The 15,275-nt window shown below is 61.0% G+C and overlaps 4 protein-coding genes across 4 annotated transcripts; all 4 read left to right on the top strand.

The window, feature by feature from the left end:
• Window positions 1–234: 234 nt before the first annotated feature.
• Window positions 235–5,202, top strand: LMJF_36_1900 (conserved hypothetical protein; the record flags this gene model as incomplete). The annotated part of the gene is made up of 1 exon (XM_001686712.1): window positions 235–5,202. One exon carries the CDS (start codon window positions 235–237, stop codon window positions 5,200–5,202), a length of 4,968 nt encoding a protein of 1,655 aa, XP_001686764.1.
• A 1,509-nt stretch (window positions 5,203–6,711) lies between these two features.
• Window positions 6,712–7,251, top strand: LMJF_36_1890 (putative endochitinase; the record flags this gene model as incomplete). Its single annotated transcript, XM_001686711.1, has 1 exon — window positions 6,712–7,251. One exon carries the CDS (start codon window positions 6,712–6,714, stop codon window positions 7,249–7,251), a length of 540 nt encoding a protein of 179 aa, XP_001686763.1.
• Window positions 7,252–8,439: 1,188 nt separating this feature from the next.
• LMJF_36_1880 (conserved hypothetical protein) lies at window positions 8,440–10,344 on the top strand (the record flags this gene model as incomplete). Its single annotated transcript, XM_001686710.1, has 1 exon — window positions 8,440–10,344. One exon carries the CDS (start codon window positions 8,440–8,442, stop codon window positions 10,342–10,344), a length of 1,905 nt encoding a protein of 634 aa, XP_001686762.1.
• Window positions 10,345–11,150: 806 nt separating this feature from the next.
• Window positions 11,151–13,781, top strand: LMJF_36_1870 (conserved hypothetical protein; the record flags this gene model as incomplete). Its single annotated transcript, XM_001686709.1, has 1 exon — window positions 11,151–13,781. One exon carries the CDS (start codon window positions 11,151–11,153, stop codon window positions 13,779–13,781), a length of 2,631 nt encoding a protein of 876 aa, XP_001686761.1.
• Window positions 13,782–15,275: the final 1,494 nt, after the last annotated feature.

Below are 15,275 nucleotides of genomic sequence, written 5' to 3'. Positions count from 1 at the left end.
TGAAGCGGAGCCCTCGCCTCCTCCCTCCGTCGTGCCGCTTGCGCACTGGTGTAGGTGCCTGGCCACCCCACATTTTTTTTTTGGTGTTCGGTTCTCTCGCTTGCTCGTGAGCCCTCTGCGCACTGTTGCTTTGCGTCATTGCCTTCTACGCGCACTGCGCACCGAAGACGGACCCTCACCCTCCCCACATACGTACACACAACGGACAGCGCCAACAGGCAGTGTACCGTGGCCATGGTTCTGAATTTGTTCTCCGGCGCGGCGCTCAACGGGCACGGCAGCACGCACCGTCGCGGGCGAGCGTCTTCCTCGCTCAGCAGCACGGGCACGGGGTGCCGGCCTCAACAGCAGCGTTATCAGGCAAGTCGCAGCGCGACAGATGGTGCATCCATGCAGGCGGATGGTGCAGAGCAGTCCGGATCTGGGGTCCGCGCCGAAGCTGCCGAGGATCGCGTGCTCTTCAATAACTGCGTGGCGCAGGTGCAGCGCCACCTCAAGACGCACGCGGATTCGCCCAGCACGCTCCACACACTCGCCTCTTACTACACCAAAACAGAGCCGTTCATCGAGGGCCGCCCCTTTTGCGTGACCCTGAGCTACGCCACCTTTCTGTTTCACATGCAAATGGCCCGCATCAGCGTCGCGGATGTGGAGCTGTACGTGCAGCTTGTCATCAGTGCCTTGTCGCAGATCACCGAGGATGATCAACTCCACCACCCGTTTGTGCAGCAGGTGCTTCGCGATCACGTTTTCGGTCTGCCGTCGCCGACCTGCCGCGGCGCGGCCCACAGCGTGGTGCTCTTGTCGCCGCAGCAGTACCGTGCCTTTGCGACGATGACCACTGCGCTCATTTCCCTCGCTGTGGTGCCGCTCAGCATTGTGTACCAGTTCCACGACCGACTCGAGACGTACTGCGAGTGCGCCTCACCGCTCGTAGCCAACCGCGCCTTGGCGCTGCTCGTGCAGACAGTGGGCGAGGTGCGCATGGACGAGCAGGTCACCGCACTCCAGTACATCCTAAAGACGAAGCCCGTGAAGATGAATGTGGACTTCCTCCTTGCTTGCTACGAGCGTCTGAAGCGCGCGGTGATCGACCCGGCGCACGGACCGTCGTTCGGCCGCGCCCTCTCTATCCACTGTAGTGAGCTCTTCCTGCGCTTCCGATCCCCGGTGCGGCGCGACTACGTGGAGCGCTTCCTGTACCCGAGTCTGTGCCACAGCGACATGGCCAGCTTCCTGGAGATACCTGCAACACGCAAGCACCTGCTACGCGAGCTGCTGTCCAAGTGCACGCCTGGCATGGGAACCATGAATCCCTTCTACATGTGCCTCTGCGCTGTCCTGCAAAGCTGCTTCGACAACGAGACGGACGGCGCGCTCGAGACGGTGGCCCTCATCGATTGCCATATGCCACACGCCGCTTATTTCATGTCTACCCTGGCTGTTGACTCGCACATGTCTGTGCCGATGTTTGCAAAAGTGATGATATCGCTCGCTCGCGGCGCCGGGATGGCAATGACGGGTCGTGAGACGCCTGACGAGGTGGCCGCCTCGATCAACGAGAACCGCACGAGCGTGTATAATGTGCTCTTCCTGCTCCGCGAGGTAGTTCGAAGCTGCTCCACCACCGCCTCTCGCCGCGCCACCGACATGCTCAAGGCGCTGCGGGTCGCTGTGGCACCGAAGACGATTGAGGCGCTCGGAAAGCTGTCCAGCGAGGCCTTCGAGGCCGTCAGCGACATCACGCTCGATCCGCAGCTGCTGTGCGCAGAGCTGGCTATGGTGCTGCATCAGGATCACATCGCAGAGGCCATGGACTCGGCAGTAGAGTACTTTCGCGACGTTAGGTCGAGGTGTCCGTGCTGCGCGGCGGCGCGCAGCTCTTCGCTGCTGTGCCCCGTCAACGGCACGGTGCACGTCGCCGGCCAGTCGTCGGTGAGCCGCGTGCTGTCGACGCTATCGGAGTGCGCTGGCGCAAAGGCGGTGGAGGAGAAGCTGATCAGCTATCTGCGCGACCCAGCCTTGCAGATGGAAAGTGCCGTGCACTACCTCATCTACCACATCATCGCGAATGGCGGGCAGCACCGTAATACGCTCTTCGTGGCTGTGGAGCCGTACGTGCGCAGCACATTGCTGGCTTTGGTGAGCGCAGACCGCAGCGGGGTCCGCGGGCTCGTGGACAGCACGCTGAAGGCAAACGTGCTCATGCTGCACGTGAAGCTTGTCACGCTCCTCGCTTCCTCCATCGACCCGTCGTACTTGGAGAGCATCTTGAAAGTCTTCTCGGAGCTGAGGGTGCGCAACAACCACGACGCGCTCGCGCTGTGGTACATGGGCAATGTGCTGCTGCGCAGCTGCCGCGGCAACCTAGAGCTTCTACCCACCGACCCCCAGGAGAACAACTACTGCGTTGCCTTCCCTGGCTGCGCACCGGCAAGCGCGACGACCGCCGACAACGCGCAGCTTGTGCTGAAGCTGCTGCACCGCGCACACAGCTTCAGCCCTGAGATGCACAAACTGGTTGGCTGCTGCGTGTGCAAGCTCATCCAGGACTTCAACATGCAGGCCCCAAACATTTGCAGCACCTTGCTGTCGCCTTTCGGCTTCTTCCCAGTCGGGCTCGAGTCACTGAACGCCTTCGCCCTTCCCGCAGGCGCCAGCAGCACCTTCTGGAGCTTCTTTTTGCAGCAGATGCGCAGCGCTGCGCCGGCGCGGACGGCGTTCATGGCGACGCTGGCCAAAAGTCTGTCGCGGCGCTTCCGCATTGCATCGCCAAGGGACGCGCTCGCCCCGCACGGGGTGGAGCCGACGGGGCACCTGTTCGTCATCATGGTCTACGAGGCGATGAAGCGCAACCCACCACTGGCGCGCGTGCTGCTCTACATGGTGTCGCACTGGATGAAGCAGGCAGGCCACCCGCCCGGCAAGCTCGCGTGCCTCGTGTACGTGTGTGTGCAGCTCATCACAGTCGTCGTTGACCGTGCAGAGGGCCCGGCTGCGGCGGAGGTGGAGGCGGAGACGCCGCAGGATCGGCAGCAGTTTGACGACGCCGTGAAGAAGGCGGCACGGGTGCTGAAGAGTCAGCAGGCGCGCCTCGACAGACTGGCCCCGACGGCGCGGCGCGAGAACGTCGAATTCTTCCACTTGCTGCGCCGTTTGCAGCGCCGCGTGCGCCGGACTGTGGCCGCCGCCTCAGGTGAGATTGTTGTCGGCGACGAAGCCGCGGAGGAGGACGATGACCACGATGACGCCGTTGACGGTAGCTCGGCTGGCGGGCATGTGCGGCAGGACTCCATCACAGACGCGGTGTGTGCCATGCAGGAGCTGCAGAATGCCGCTGACAACAGTGTGTTCGACGACTACGCCGATGATGTCGACCACGAGGACGACGGCGCTTACGGGAACAATGAGGGTGCCTGCGACGCCGCTTCTCCAGGCATTGGGCGTTCCGCGCAGACGGGGGGCAGCCGCGACAGGGCGGAGGGCCCGTCTGCTCCAATGCGGATTCGCCACTTGCCGCAAGGCATTACCAGCATCCTGCGCTCGCCCGCGCGGAGTAGCTCCAACAAGAGTGACTGGGGAGCCACCGGCGCGGAGAAGGGCTTGACGACCTCTGTGAACACGTGTCGTGAAACGAACAGGCAAATCGACGTCGAGGACGTCCCGCATGACGCGGATGGCGACGATGCAGAGATGCGCGGTCGCGATGGCAAAACTGCCCACAGCTGTGCGCTGGGAGTTGAGCCTCGTACCCGGTCGACGTCTCGCGGCGTGCAGACGGACGCGTCCCTGAACAGCCCCGCGCTGCCCGGGCACGCGCCACAGCGGAACGTGGGCACGTCACCGATACAGCCGGCGGGCACCTCGTCGCACATCTCGGTCACGCGACGCAACGGCACGCAGCTGCCCTGTCGCGCACCTGCCGACGTCGGCTCTGCGCGCACTCCCTCCTCCCCCCTCCATCAGCCACAGCGCTCCCACACGCGGCCGCCAGAGGCCGATGGCGTGCTTAGCGAGGGTACTCGGACTCCAGCGCAGCGAGGATCGACGTGGCGTGAGCCGGACCTGGTCGACTACGTGGACGGTGACACCACCCCGATCGACGACTACACCGGCGTGCCGCGGCTGCAGGCGACCACCACGAGTGACGGTATTGTGCTGCCCTCTGGTATGGTGCTCGAGTACCTGCGCACCCACCAAGGGATGGACTCGCTGCAGCACGAGCTGAGACAGTTTGACCAGCAGTGGATGGTGCAGCAGGTTGCTGAGTATGTGTCGCAGAACGGCGGCATGGTCGGCGCTGCTGGTCCGTCGTCGGCACTTAGGGGTGGTGTGTCGTCTGTGCAGTCTGTCACGGTGGAAAGTCGCGCCAACAACTACAGCCGCCCGCACGCCGATCCAACTGAACTTGCGCCGACCCGCACGGTGCGCACAGAGGTGCGCATGATAGGGCCAGCCACGTCCTACTCGCGGCCACCTAGACAGGAGGAGCACGGGCCTGTCGTGGCAGCCGCGCCGGGCCTGCCTGAAGAGGGGGAGGTGGACGTAGTAGATGGCGAACACCCTATTCGTGCCGTCAGCGGCCCCCCAGACGAGAGCGACCTTGCCGGACGCGCAGGCGACAACGATACGACTAAGCGCCGACGTGTTGAGGCCACTGAAGGCAGCGCAACAACGCCGCTGCCACCGCCAGTCTCCCCCACAAGCGCTTTCCGCGGCCGCAACTTCTTCTTGAACCAGCATACACAGCAGGAGGTGGACTCGACGCTGCAGGACATCCGCTACCTGCAGAGGAGGCAGCAGACAAACATGTCGGCGCTGGCGAAGGCGCAAAGCGCGGCTGAGACGGTGGAGTCGGCGGGCGACGACGGGGCACCGCGGAAGACACCACACCAGGGTCAATCCTCCACTGGCGTGGCGGGTGAGGGTGTGCCGCCGACAACGCCGTACGGGCAGCTTATTCTGCCAACTTGGATCGTGGAGCAGCGCAACGACACCGCCGTTCGTGAGTTGCGACAGGTGATGGGGGCTCACAACCCGAATGACAGTCGACTATCTACGAGCGCGGGCAAGCGCAGCCGCATTCACGGCAGCGGCGCAGGCGACGGCAGCGGCAACAGCGCTGCGTGGTGGGCTGAGATGAGCTCGGCGCCGATGCCCAACTACGCTGCTGACCCCCAGTACTCCATGGAGCTATTTTAGAGCATTGTGGGGCGCTGTGCCAATCTGTTTGCGAGAGGCCTCGTGCATGGCTGCAGTTCATCCTCCACGTCGGCTTACATGGCGCACCCGCTCCGTCTTTCTCTCACTCGTTGACATGTTCAATCCCCTCCTCCTGCGCATCTCCTTCTCGCCCAGGGGTACCGGTGCGCAGGAGGAGGCACGTAGATGGTTTTGTTTGGTTTTATAGATGCACTTTTACACTTTTTCTTTCTCTGCGGCACCGCAGGGCTCATTCATAGACGCGCGCGCACCTTTGCCAATCGTGAGCGGGAAGAGAGCGCGCGCGCACGATATTGTGGAGACCCGGCGCCCTTCTCTGCAGGGGAGGAGGAGGAGGAGGGGCTTACCGCCTTTTTGTTTCGTTTTCCTTTTCTTTGTTAGATACTGTTCTCCCTGTTTTGTTTTTCTCTGCCTGTGATGCGCCCATGCGTGCATCCGCCTCTTGTTGCTGGTGTAGACGCGCATGCACACAATCTACAAAAGGGGAACGAATGGGCGGCCCGTTCGTGGAAGATGTATCCTTTCCGTCGCACTGCTCGCGCACGCGTTTGGAAAGAGGCTACTGCAACACCACCGCTGCGTAGGCATGGTGAGTCGTCGTGAACCCGACTTATAAAGCTCCCTGGTGATCGATGGATGCTCACTAGGGAGGAGCAGATCAGAGGTGAGACCTTTTAGGCACACGAGAGGGGGCTGTTGCACATAGACCTCGCGCGGCGGTGACGGCTCACGCTTGCGTGCTCTTTGTCTGCCTGGCTGCTCCTCTCCTGTAGGGTGAACGGTCACGTACGGGGTGGCGATTGCGGTGCTGCGCATCTCTTCGCCCGACTACCTTCCCCTCCTTTCGCACGCATAGTGGAGAGGGAGGATGGGCAAGGGGAGGGGAGTCGCGGGCTGTCAGGAGCGCCGTGTTGGTATAACGGGCCGAGGAACCACCCCACTGCTACCCCACTTTTTCCATTCGCTTCTTTTCTTCACCACCCCTCCATGTCACTCTTTTCTTCTCATTTCGGGTAGTCGCACTCACCCATAGAAACGCACGCGGCCTACAGAAGCGAAATCGAGTAAATACGCCGGCACGAACGCGGCGGCACCAGGGGGCTTATTATAATATATATATTTTTGATTGCTTCGCTGTAGCCACAATTCGCATAGCCCCCTCCCACTCCCCAGGAGTGGCGCCCTTCCATTTTCTTGTGTGCGTGTGTGTTTTTCATAACTTGATTTTAAGCTGTCAGCGTTGCCTTCCGCTCTCGTACTTCTTTCGAGCTGAATCGGGGACACCACACGCACGAACTTCTATTTTTCACACATACGCTCCACCCCCTCGCGCCACACACACCAGCGGACAAAACGCCGCTTCACTCGTTGCACCCCACCTCTCCGTCGACCCTCTCCCTTCTATTCTTCTATCGCTTATCCTGTCTTTTTTTTCTGCTGAGGGTATCTCTTGCCTGTCTGTGTGAACGGTGAGCTTGAGCGAGAAGGATGGCGATCTGTGTCGGGTCGCGACTTGGTGTGGTGCGTGCGCTCTTGGTTGTGGCGATTGTGTGCGGCCTACGTGCCGCTGCCGTCACGGCTGAGGAGTCTTCGTTGTCGAGCCCTATTGTGTGCACGTGTCGCTGCTGCTACCAGGGTGGGTGCAGCCCGCTCACGAATGTGTCGTGGACCGTCAGCTCCTGCAGCGAGTGCTCCACCAAGATGTGCAATGAATACATCTCTAGCCAGCAGGTGCGCGCAGATACGGCGCGCCTGTTCGAGGGGATCCAGGGTGAAAAGCCCTTGAACGACACCGTTGTGGTGCAGGAGTGCGAGGTGATTGCCGTGCTGGAGGCGGCCACGTGCACGACGAAGAGCTGCAAGCGAACGTCAACCATCAAGGCGGAGTGCTACGATCGAAACGCACCTCTCATCAAGTACTCCATCATTTCGTTTGTGCTGCTCACCATCTTCGCTGTTATCTTAGGTATCATCAAGAACTACATCCCCGTCTTCCAGTCCCTGAATGAGAAGTACTTCAACTATTGACAAGCAAGGATGGGATAGTCGTGGGGGTGTGTCCCTTGTGTGCGCGTGTTTGCCTGAGTACGTGCGCTCGTGACACAGTCGCCGGCTTCCACGCTGAGTCATCATCTCCTTCGCCCGTGCCCGTGTCTGCGCGATAGACTTCGCTGCAATTGTGCACCCACGCGCGCATGGACACAGCTGACGCAGACATCTGTGCCCATTCTGCAATGCTGTCCTCCTCCTCCCCCCGCTTCGCGCGTTACCGTCTTGTTGCCCACGGTTGCGTGGATCCCGTTTGTTCATTGATCCTCCCCTCCCTTCAGCGTGGCTATGCAGCTTGTCGTGACGCTCGATGCCGTTTCTTCATTCACCGCAGCTCTTCTTCACGCGGATAGCCGCCATAAAGAGTGAGGGTGTGTGTCGCCGTCCACCAGAGGCGGCAGAACTACCCGAATGAGACAAGAAATGTACGAATGCCAAACAAATCTGAGCTCTGTGGGGCATAGACAAAGGAGTGCGCCGAAGTGATGGGGATAATACGCTTCTACCACCACCTCATTGTTTGCCGCTTCTTCTTCGTCTCTGCGGTGCATGCTTCTGCTGCTGAAGGATGTTCGCGATACACGGAGTTCGCCATGGCGCCCCCTCCCCCTCCCCCCGTAGGTCTCTGATGCCCTGTCAAGCGACATGTATACCACCACCACCGTCCTCCTCTTTCCTCTGTCTATGCCCACTCCGTGCGGTATGGTCCGCTGCATTTGGTCATTCTTTGTTGTTGACGCCCCACAGACGACGCCTGCTACACTGTGTGCGAGCGCTCCTTCTCTTGGTTCGTTGCGTGTGTCTTCTTCCGCATTTCCGTCCTCATCGAGTGGCTCGCTGCGTGGTGTGTGTGTGTGTGTGTGTGTGTTTGTGTGTTTGTGTCCGCGCATTGTGTTTTGGCCTCGTCTCAGAGGGCGCACCCTTTTTCCCCTTTTTTTGTGGGCGCTCCTCTTCGCAAGCTGCGCAGCAGCTCCGTCGACGGCACGTGTGACCATTGGAGAGTGTATCGGCCTCAGCTCGTTCCTCGCAGAGCGGGGCGTCTTCGTAGAGACACCGAAGCGCTCGAAGGGCCTTCTAACCCCCAACACAAACACATAACGAGCGCAGAGACTATCTGCGGAGAGAAAGCTTATTCACGCCCCGCCACCCACGTTTTAGCTCGTCGCCATGCAGCGCTATTTGATGAACACGAGCTATCTGCAGGGGCAGCTCAAATCCCTGTATGCCCTGCACAACAAAACGGTGGCTGACTACGGCGAACTGGTGCAGAACTTGAACGAGGAGTGTACTATCTTGTGCGACGTCGTTCCGAGCTATCGCATCTCCAGCACCCTGGAAAACGAAGATGGCGGCGGACAGCGCAAGCAGAAGGAGGTGTACAATGTCCAGAAGCTCGAGCACGAGATCCTTACACAATACACGCACTTCCTGCAACTGCTTCGCAAGCTCTCGCGGAAGTCGCACCCGGAGCAGCAGGCGCTCGGTAGCCGTCTGTGCGCGCGACTCGTGAAGAGCTCCGCGCCGGAGTTCAATCACGCCGACGCACTCTTGTCCCTCGCGATCGACTTCGCCAACAGTAAGTCGGTGCGCGTTGCCCAACCGTGTCAGACGGCCCTCTCCGAGCTGCTCGACGACCAGAAGGTGTCGGACACGACGGAGCACATTGTGGGGGCACTGCTGCGCATTGTGCGTAAGCGCAGCTATGCGATGAACCCAAAGCTGCTGAACCTACTGCTCCACGTGCGAGTGGCCATGGTGGACGTTCACCGCGAGGACCTGGCGGAGGAGAAGGCGAAGAGCAAGCGGCTCAAGAAAGAGGACAAGGAGTTGGCACGTCAGTTGCAGAAGTCCAAGGCTCGCCGCGACCGTGCCGAGATTGCAGCGAAGCAGACCCGCATTTTGCACCGCATCTTTGTCATTTACCTGCGCGTCATCGAGGCATCGAAGACGTGCTCGCCGGTGCATCAAACGAAGATCCTGGCACCAACGCTGGAGGGGCTCGTTAAGTTTGCGCCGCTGGTGAACTTGGAGCTCTATCAGCAGCTGATGGAGGCACTGAAAGACTTGGTGAAAGGCGGAGGCACATCACGGACACGCCTCCGCGTGGGCGGCACCGAGGGTGGCAGCGACGGCGACAATGTCGATGACAAGCACGAGGAGGAGACGGCGACCTCAGTGACCACGCGGCTGCACGCGCTGGTGGCAGTGGCGACGTTAGCGCAGCGGGACGCCACGGCGACCGCCTCGGAGTGGCGTGTCGATCTGAGCTACTTTCACGAGGTTCTCTTTCGTTGTCTTGGCGAGGCGCTCGAGTTGCCGTCGGCTGAGTCATCGTCCTCGGCGAAGATGACGCGCGAGGGGGAGCAAGAGGCCTCCAACGGCGACATGGACGAAGTGGCGTCGCAGGGGTCGACGTCGTCTGCCGGGTCGCTGTCGTCCCAGGCCTTCTCCATTGCCCAGTCCATGACGCAGGGGACGCTCGTGCACCAGAACGCGAGTCGTGAGTGGACCTTCCACGTCGGTCTCGTGCTGCGTGCCGTCGACCTGCTGGTGCTCACGCAGAAGCATCTGCCAGTGGCGCGCGTGACAGCCATCCTGCGCCGTCTCATACAGGCGACCCCGTTGTGCCCGCCGCACATCGCCATGTCCATCCTCGCGCTGTGCCACCGCATCGTGCTACGCTACCCACTTGCAGGAGGTGTGATTGTGGGCGGCAGCGACAACGTCATCGCGGGCCGTGGCGCCTACAACCCGGAAGCCCTGCAGACTGCCTCCGCCAACGCGGATAGCTCTTTCACGTGGGAGCTGAGCCTCCTTTCGCACAGCTATCACCCAACACTGCGCCAGGTGGCAGAGACGATGTGCAAGCATTACCACAAGGTATCCAAACACCAGCATGGGCAGGCCCCCATCGTGACGAAGCAGCTAGACTCGCTCGGCCCGTATGAGGTGATAGAGGAGTACGATCCATCGCTTGGCAACCTCAAGCCTGCCGCCCCGCTGCCGACTGCCTTGAAGGCGGAGGTGCGGAAGCGACAGCGCGAGGAGGCGCAGGCATACGAGGTCGCGTGAGGATGAAGTGTGGAGCGAAGTGTGGCTCTATGGGCTATCATGTGTTGTGCTTTTGTGCAGCCAGTGCTGCTGTGGACGTGGGGTGTCGGGGGCATTGGTTGGCAAGCCAGTGTGGGGTCCTTTCCTTCTCGTTTTACCATTGTAACTACGCTTAAATGACTCGCTTTAATGCTTACTCGCCGTGCACCCGCGACGGCACGCTAGCCAAGACACGACTATGGCAGGGAAAGAAATGCATGAAACACCCTGATCGCGGGTGCATGTTTGTGTGTGGAGCAGGAGCCAGCTTGAATTGCGCGGGGCTTTCTTGGCTGGTGCGGTCGCCTTCCTCTCCTGCCCCCTCTCCTGCCATTTCTCATGGTCATCACCCATTCCGTTGCAAGTGCTCCTCTCCTCCAATAACCGTCACCTTTTAGTTTGCGTCTCTTTTCTGGTGCGTATGCCACGTATCACGTCTTGGTGACATAGTGTTTTTGTGTGTTCCGTGTGTGGTTCTCGCGCTTTATCCAAGCTTGCGGAAGCGTTGCTACGGCCAGCGACGTTGTGAACGCCGGGGAGGGGGTGGGGTGCACGCAGCCGCAAAAAGAGGGCGCAGCCACATTGACATAGAAAAAGGCCGCAGCAGGCGACACGGCACACGCAAACTGCCGCCAACGCTCTGGACCGAAATATAACCGCGTCACTTTGTGTTCCCCTCCGCCCGTTTCCCTTTTTTGATACACACACACACACACACACATACATTCGCCTTCACCGATACAGGTGTCCAGCTCAAGGCTACAACGCTGATAGCCGGACTCAGAGCCATGACCGAGACGGTGCTGCGACTCGGCCCTCAGGAGTACGCCCACCTCACTAATTTGAACACCAACACGACCGAGCTTATCCTCGGGCCACTGAATCGCCCCGTTGCGTCCCACGAGTCGGTTGCGCTGCCTCCCACGAAGTTTGTGGTGGTGCCGCCAACACAGTACTGCCTGATCGCCAACCCGCACCGCACCGCCGTCGACCCGACCACCGGCATCGCACAGCCGGTGCGAGATGCGTATGGGCAGGTGCAGGTGCGCTCTGGCGAGGAGGAATACCGCTGGCACGTGCCGCCCTTTCCTCTCTATCCCGAGGAGGCGGTGGTGAAGCTGGAGGATCTCAAAGTCCTCTCGGCGCGGGCTGCGCTGCAGATTCAGGTGCTCGCCGCCTACAACGTGCCGGCATGCAGCGCCAGCGACTCGATGCCGTCCCCGGTTCGCCGCGAAGCTGGTGAGCGCTACCTCTTCTGCGGCCCCGGCACCTACTACCCTCGCGTTGAGGAGCACATCGAGGAGGAGGTGATGGCCTACACAGTGGAGCGTGGCTCGGCGCTGTGGTGCACGACAAGCGAGACTTTCACGGACAGTGTGACGGGCCTGAAGCACTACGCCGGTGACAAGTACATGTACGTTGCTGAAGGAATGCACTTTTTGCAGCCCTTTGAGAGCCTTCAGTGCTTCGTGAAGGGCGTCGTGCTTAGCGCCGAGGAGGGGCTACACGTACAGCCGACCAAGACTTATGCCGACCCCCGCACCCCGTTTCGCGAGAATGGTATCACTCGGAAGGCAAACGAGCCATTCCTGGTCACGGGCGATCTGTGCCCCTGCTTTGTGCTGCACCCCTACGACAAGCTGCTGAAAACGGTGAAGCGCACGCACGTGTCAGCTTCGCAGTACGCCGTCATTCTCCACCCCGTCGGCGACGACGGCAACGCGAGCGTTGGTGCGCGCAGGATTGTCACGGACACGAGTTTTTTCCTCAAGCCAGGCGAGACGCTGGAGAAGGATCATCCGCGGTCCGCCTACCTGCTTTGCGAGCAGGAAGCAGTGCTTGTAACAGCGCTGGGCAGCTTCACCGACTCGTCGTGCACGCCGCCGGTGCAGCGCTACGACGGGGACCGGTGGCTGGTGCAGGGCCCCTGCTCCTTCATTCCGTCGGACCTCATGCGTGTCGTTCCCAACGCAAAGACTGGCGCGGAGGTGCGGCGACCCTACCTGCTCAGTGAGGGGGACGGCCTGTACGTCCGGAACAGCGTCACTGGCGTGGTGCGGTGCCTCCCAGGCCCGTGCAGCTACCTGCTGACTGCCGAGGAGGAGGTGTGGGAAAAGCCACTCTCCGCGCAGGTGGAGCGGCACCTGGCGCAGCTAGTCAGCCACGCTGCCTACATTGAGCTCGAGCGCGACAAGGAGCGAAAGGTGCTGCAGGGGCAGACGGAACGGGCAGTGTCCTACCACATTCCCTATCGAAGCGTGACACAGCTTTACAACTACAAGACACAGATGACGCGTATCGTCTTTGGACCGGATCGCGTACTCCTTGAACCGGACGAGGCCTTCACGGTGGTGTCGCTCTCCGGCTCCCCGTGGGACCCCGCGAAGCCAACAAAGTGTATGCCGAAGCATACAAACTACATCACCGCCCTGCACCTCTTCCTCGGCCCCTCCAACATGACAGACGTCGTGCACGTCGAGACGCGCGACCACGCGCAGCTCGCCCTGCAGCTCTGCTATGACTGGTACTTTGACGTCACCCCCGGCGACACGGAGGCGGCCAAGGAGTGCTTCAGCGTGAACGACTTTGTGGGCGACGCGTGCTCTTACATTGCCAGCCGCATCCGTGCCGCTGTGGCCTCCATGCCGTTCGAGGAGTTCCACAAGAACAGCGCGCGGTGTCTGCGGCGTGCCGTGTTCGACGTGAATCCCGCCACCGGCCAGCCGAATGGCCTCCTCCGTTTTCCAGCAAACCACCTCGTCGTCACGTCGGTGGACACGCAAGAGATGGAGGTGCTCGATGAGCGCACGCGGCAGGGACTGCAGAAGTCCGTGAAAATGGCGATTGAAATCACCACCCACGCGCAGGAGGCTGAAGCGCAGCAGGCGGCCATGGCGCGTGAGCAGGAGGCGCATGGGCGGCTTGAGCGACAGCGAATGCACGATAAAGTGGCCAACGAGGAGCAGCGGCGCGTGCTGCTTCACGCGGAGAGCAGCGGGCTTGCTATTGTCAGCTCCGGCAAGTCCACGGCCATGGCAGAGGCGCTGTCCTCCGCCTCACGCATCGAGAGCGAGGCCTCAGTTGAGGCGGCTACGGTGCGGGCTGCCAAGGAGCTGCTGCTCTACAACACCATGAACGAGATGCAGAACAAGAAGCGGCTGCTGCTCGCCGAGCAGGAGAAGAAGGTGGCCGCGATGACTCTGGCCTACGAAAAGGCGCTGGAGGAGGTGCGGCACACGCTGGTGGGCAGGGTGGTTGCAGCGCTGGGGCCGGAGACGATTGCGGAGATCGCCAGGGCCGCGCCCGAGCTACAGGCGAAGCTGCTGGCGAGTCTCGGGCTGGAGGGCTACCTTGTGACGGATGGTAGCTCGCCCATCAACCTCTTCAAGGCAGCGAGCGGCCTTGTTGGGCACGCCTGAGACGGACGGCAACGAGGACGCTACGAGGGGGGGGGGTGCTGGTCGGCTGCCGCACTCTTCTCGTCTTGTCACGCGTTTGCTCCCACCGGCCTTGCTTGACTCCACGCTTCTCAGCTTTCCCCTTTTTCTTCCTTCAGGCGGCGACTGCCCTTCCTGCTTCCGCAAACAGTTTCTTGTGTGGTGGTATGTACGCATGACGGCACATGATCGCTTCTTATTTACGTTTGCATTTCCCTTTTTTTTCGTTGTGCTTCCCAGCCAACCAGCAGAGGAGGCAGCCAGCGAATGCGTGTGAGTGATGAATGGGAAAAGAAGGGACAGAGGGGGGGGGGAGGGATGGGAATAGACTTTTCTTGCCCCACTCCTCTCTTTTCTCACCTTCCCTCCTTTCATCAGCACCCGACAGCACCTCTCCGCTGCACACGCACACTCACGCACACAGACATACAGTTTCAGGCATGTGGTACACCAGCTTTTCCTGTGCTCACCTGCTTTCGTACGCCCTTTTGCATCTCTCCTCATTTTATTCCCTCTTCGCTGCGTTCTGCAGTGCTCGATTAGTTGCTGGAGTGCTGCTGAACCTCTGGCCTCCGTCTGTGCCTGTCTGTCTGTCTCTCTCGCTCACGGAGTGTGCCTGCATTTTTCCGTCGCTGGAAGAGCGAGCCGAGATCGATTTCCATTTGAAGAGTGTGCCTCGCCGCGCTGGGCGCCTCCATGACAAGGCGCGAAAGCTGAGCGAAACGACGGTGCGATGGCACTGCCCCCTCTCTCTGGTCTCAGCACACAGATAGACACGCGCACAGATACCTTCGCAGGCACGCGCGCACTACCCGTCTGCGGAGAGTGCACACATGCACATGGGCAAACCGGTGCGGAAACAACGCAAAAGGAGAGGGAGAGAGGACTGACAGGCAGCTGATCGAACTGCGCGAACGAGAAGGGAGGAAAAATACGCTCAGCGCACGATAAACCGTCCTCGAGATGGAAAATGGGTGACGGTGCCCCGTCGGCGCGTACGTTGTCACCCGGCAGAGGGCACGCATCCACATGTAAAGGAGAACGAGAAGCGCACAGGGAGGGGAGAGGGCGAGAGAGAGGGCTGAACATGCTGTTCCATCTGTTGCGCTGACACTCGCGCTCTCATGTGACTCGATCAGGCAGCGGGCAGACGAGCGGAGGGACACAGCGCCGATCCTTACCTGATCTCGGCTCGACTCTGCCTGTGCGCATTTCATCTGTTGTGTGACGCGGGCATGCTTTCCGTCGTCTGCTCTTCTCCGAGCTTCACCCTTGTGCCGCTCCCATCATGTCTCTCCCCAACGCTCTTTGATCTTACTAACGCGCCACCGCCACGCGCTTTCTTTTTCTGTACGACCGCTTAGCTTGCCTTCCGCATCAGGGGAGCGTAATCGTGAAAAGTGGGAGAACGAACAGGGAAGCCGACCGAGCGCGTTGGAGCCCTGGCCGTTGCGCAGACGCCGAGCGTGCATGTGG

This window comes from Leishmania major, chromosome 36 (assembly GCF_000002725.2).
Source record: "Leishmania major strain Friedlin complete genome, chromosome 36".
NCBI classification, from domain to species: domain Eukaryota; phylum Euglenozoa; class Kinetoplastea; order Trypanosomatida; family Trypanosomatidae; genus Leishmania; species Leishmania major.
The sequence above is the reverse complement of the archived record's forward strand: the minus strand, read 5'-3'. Positions and strand labels throughout refer to the sequence as shown.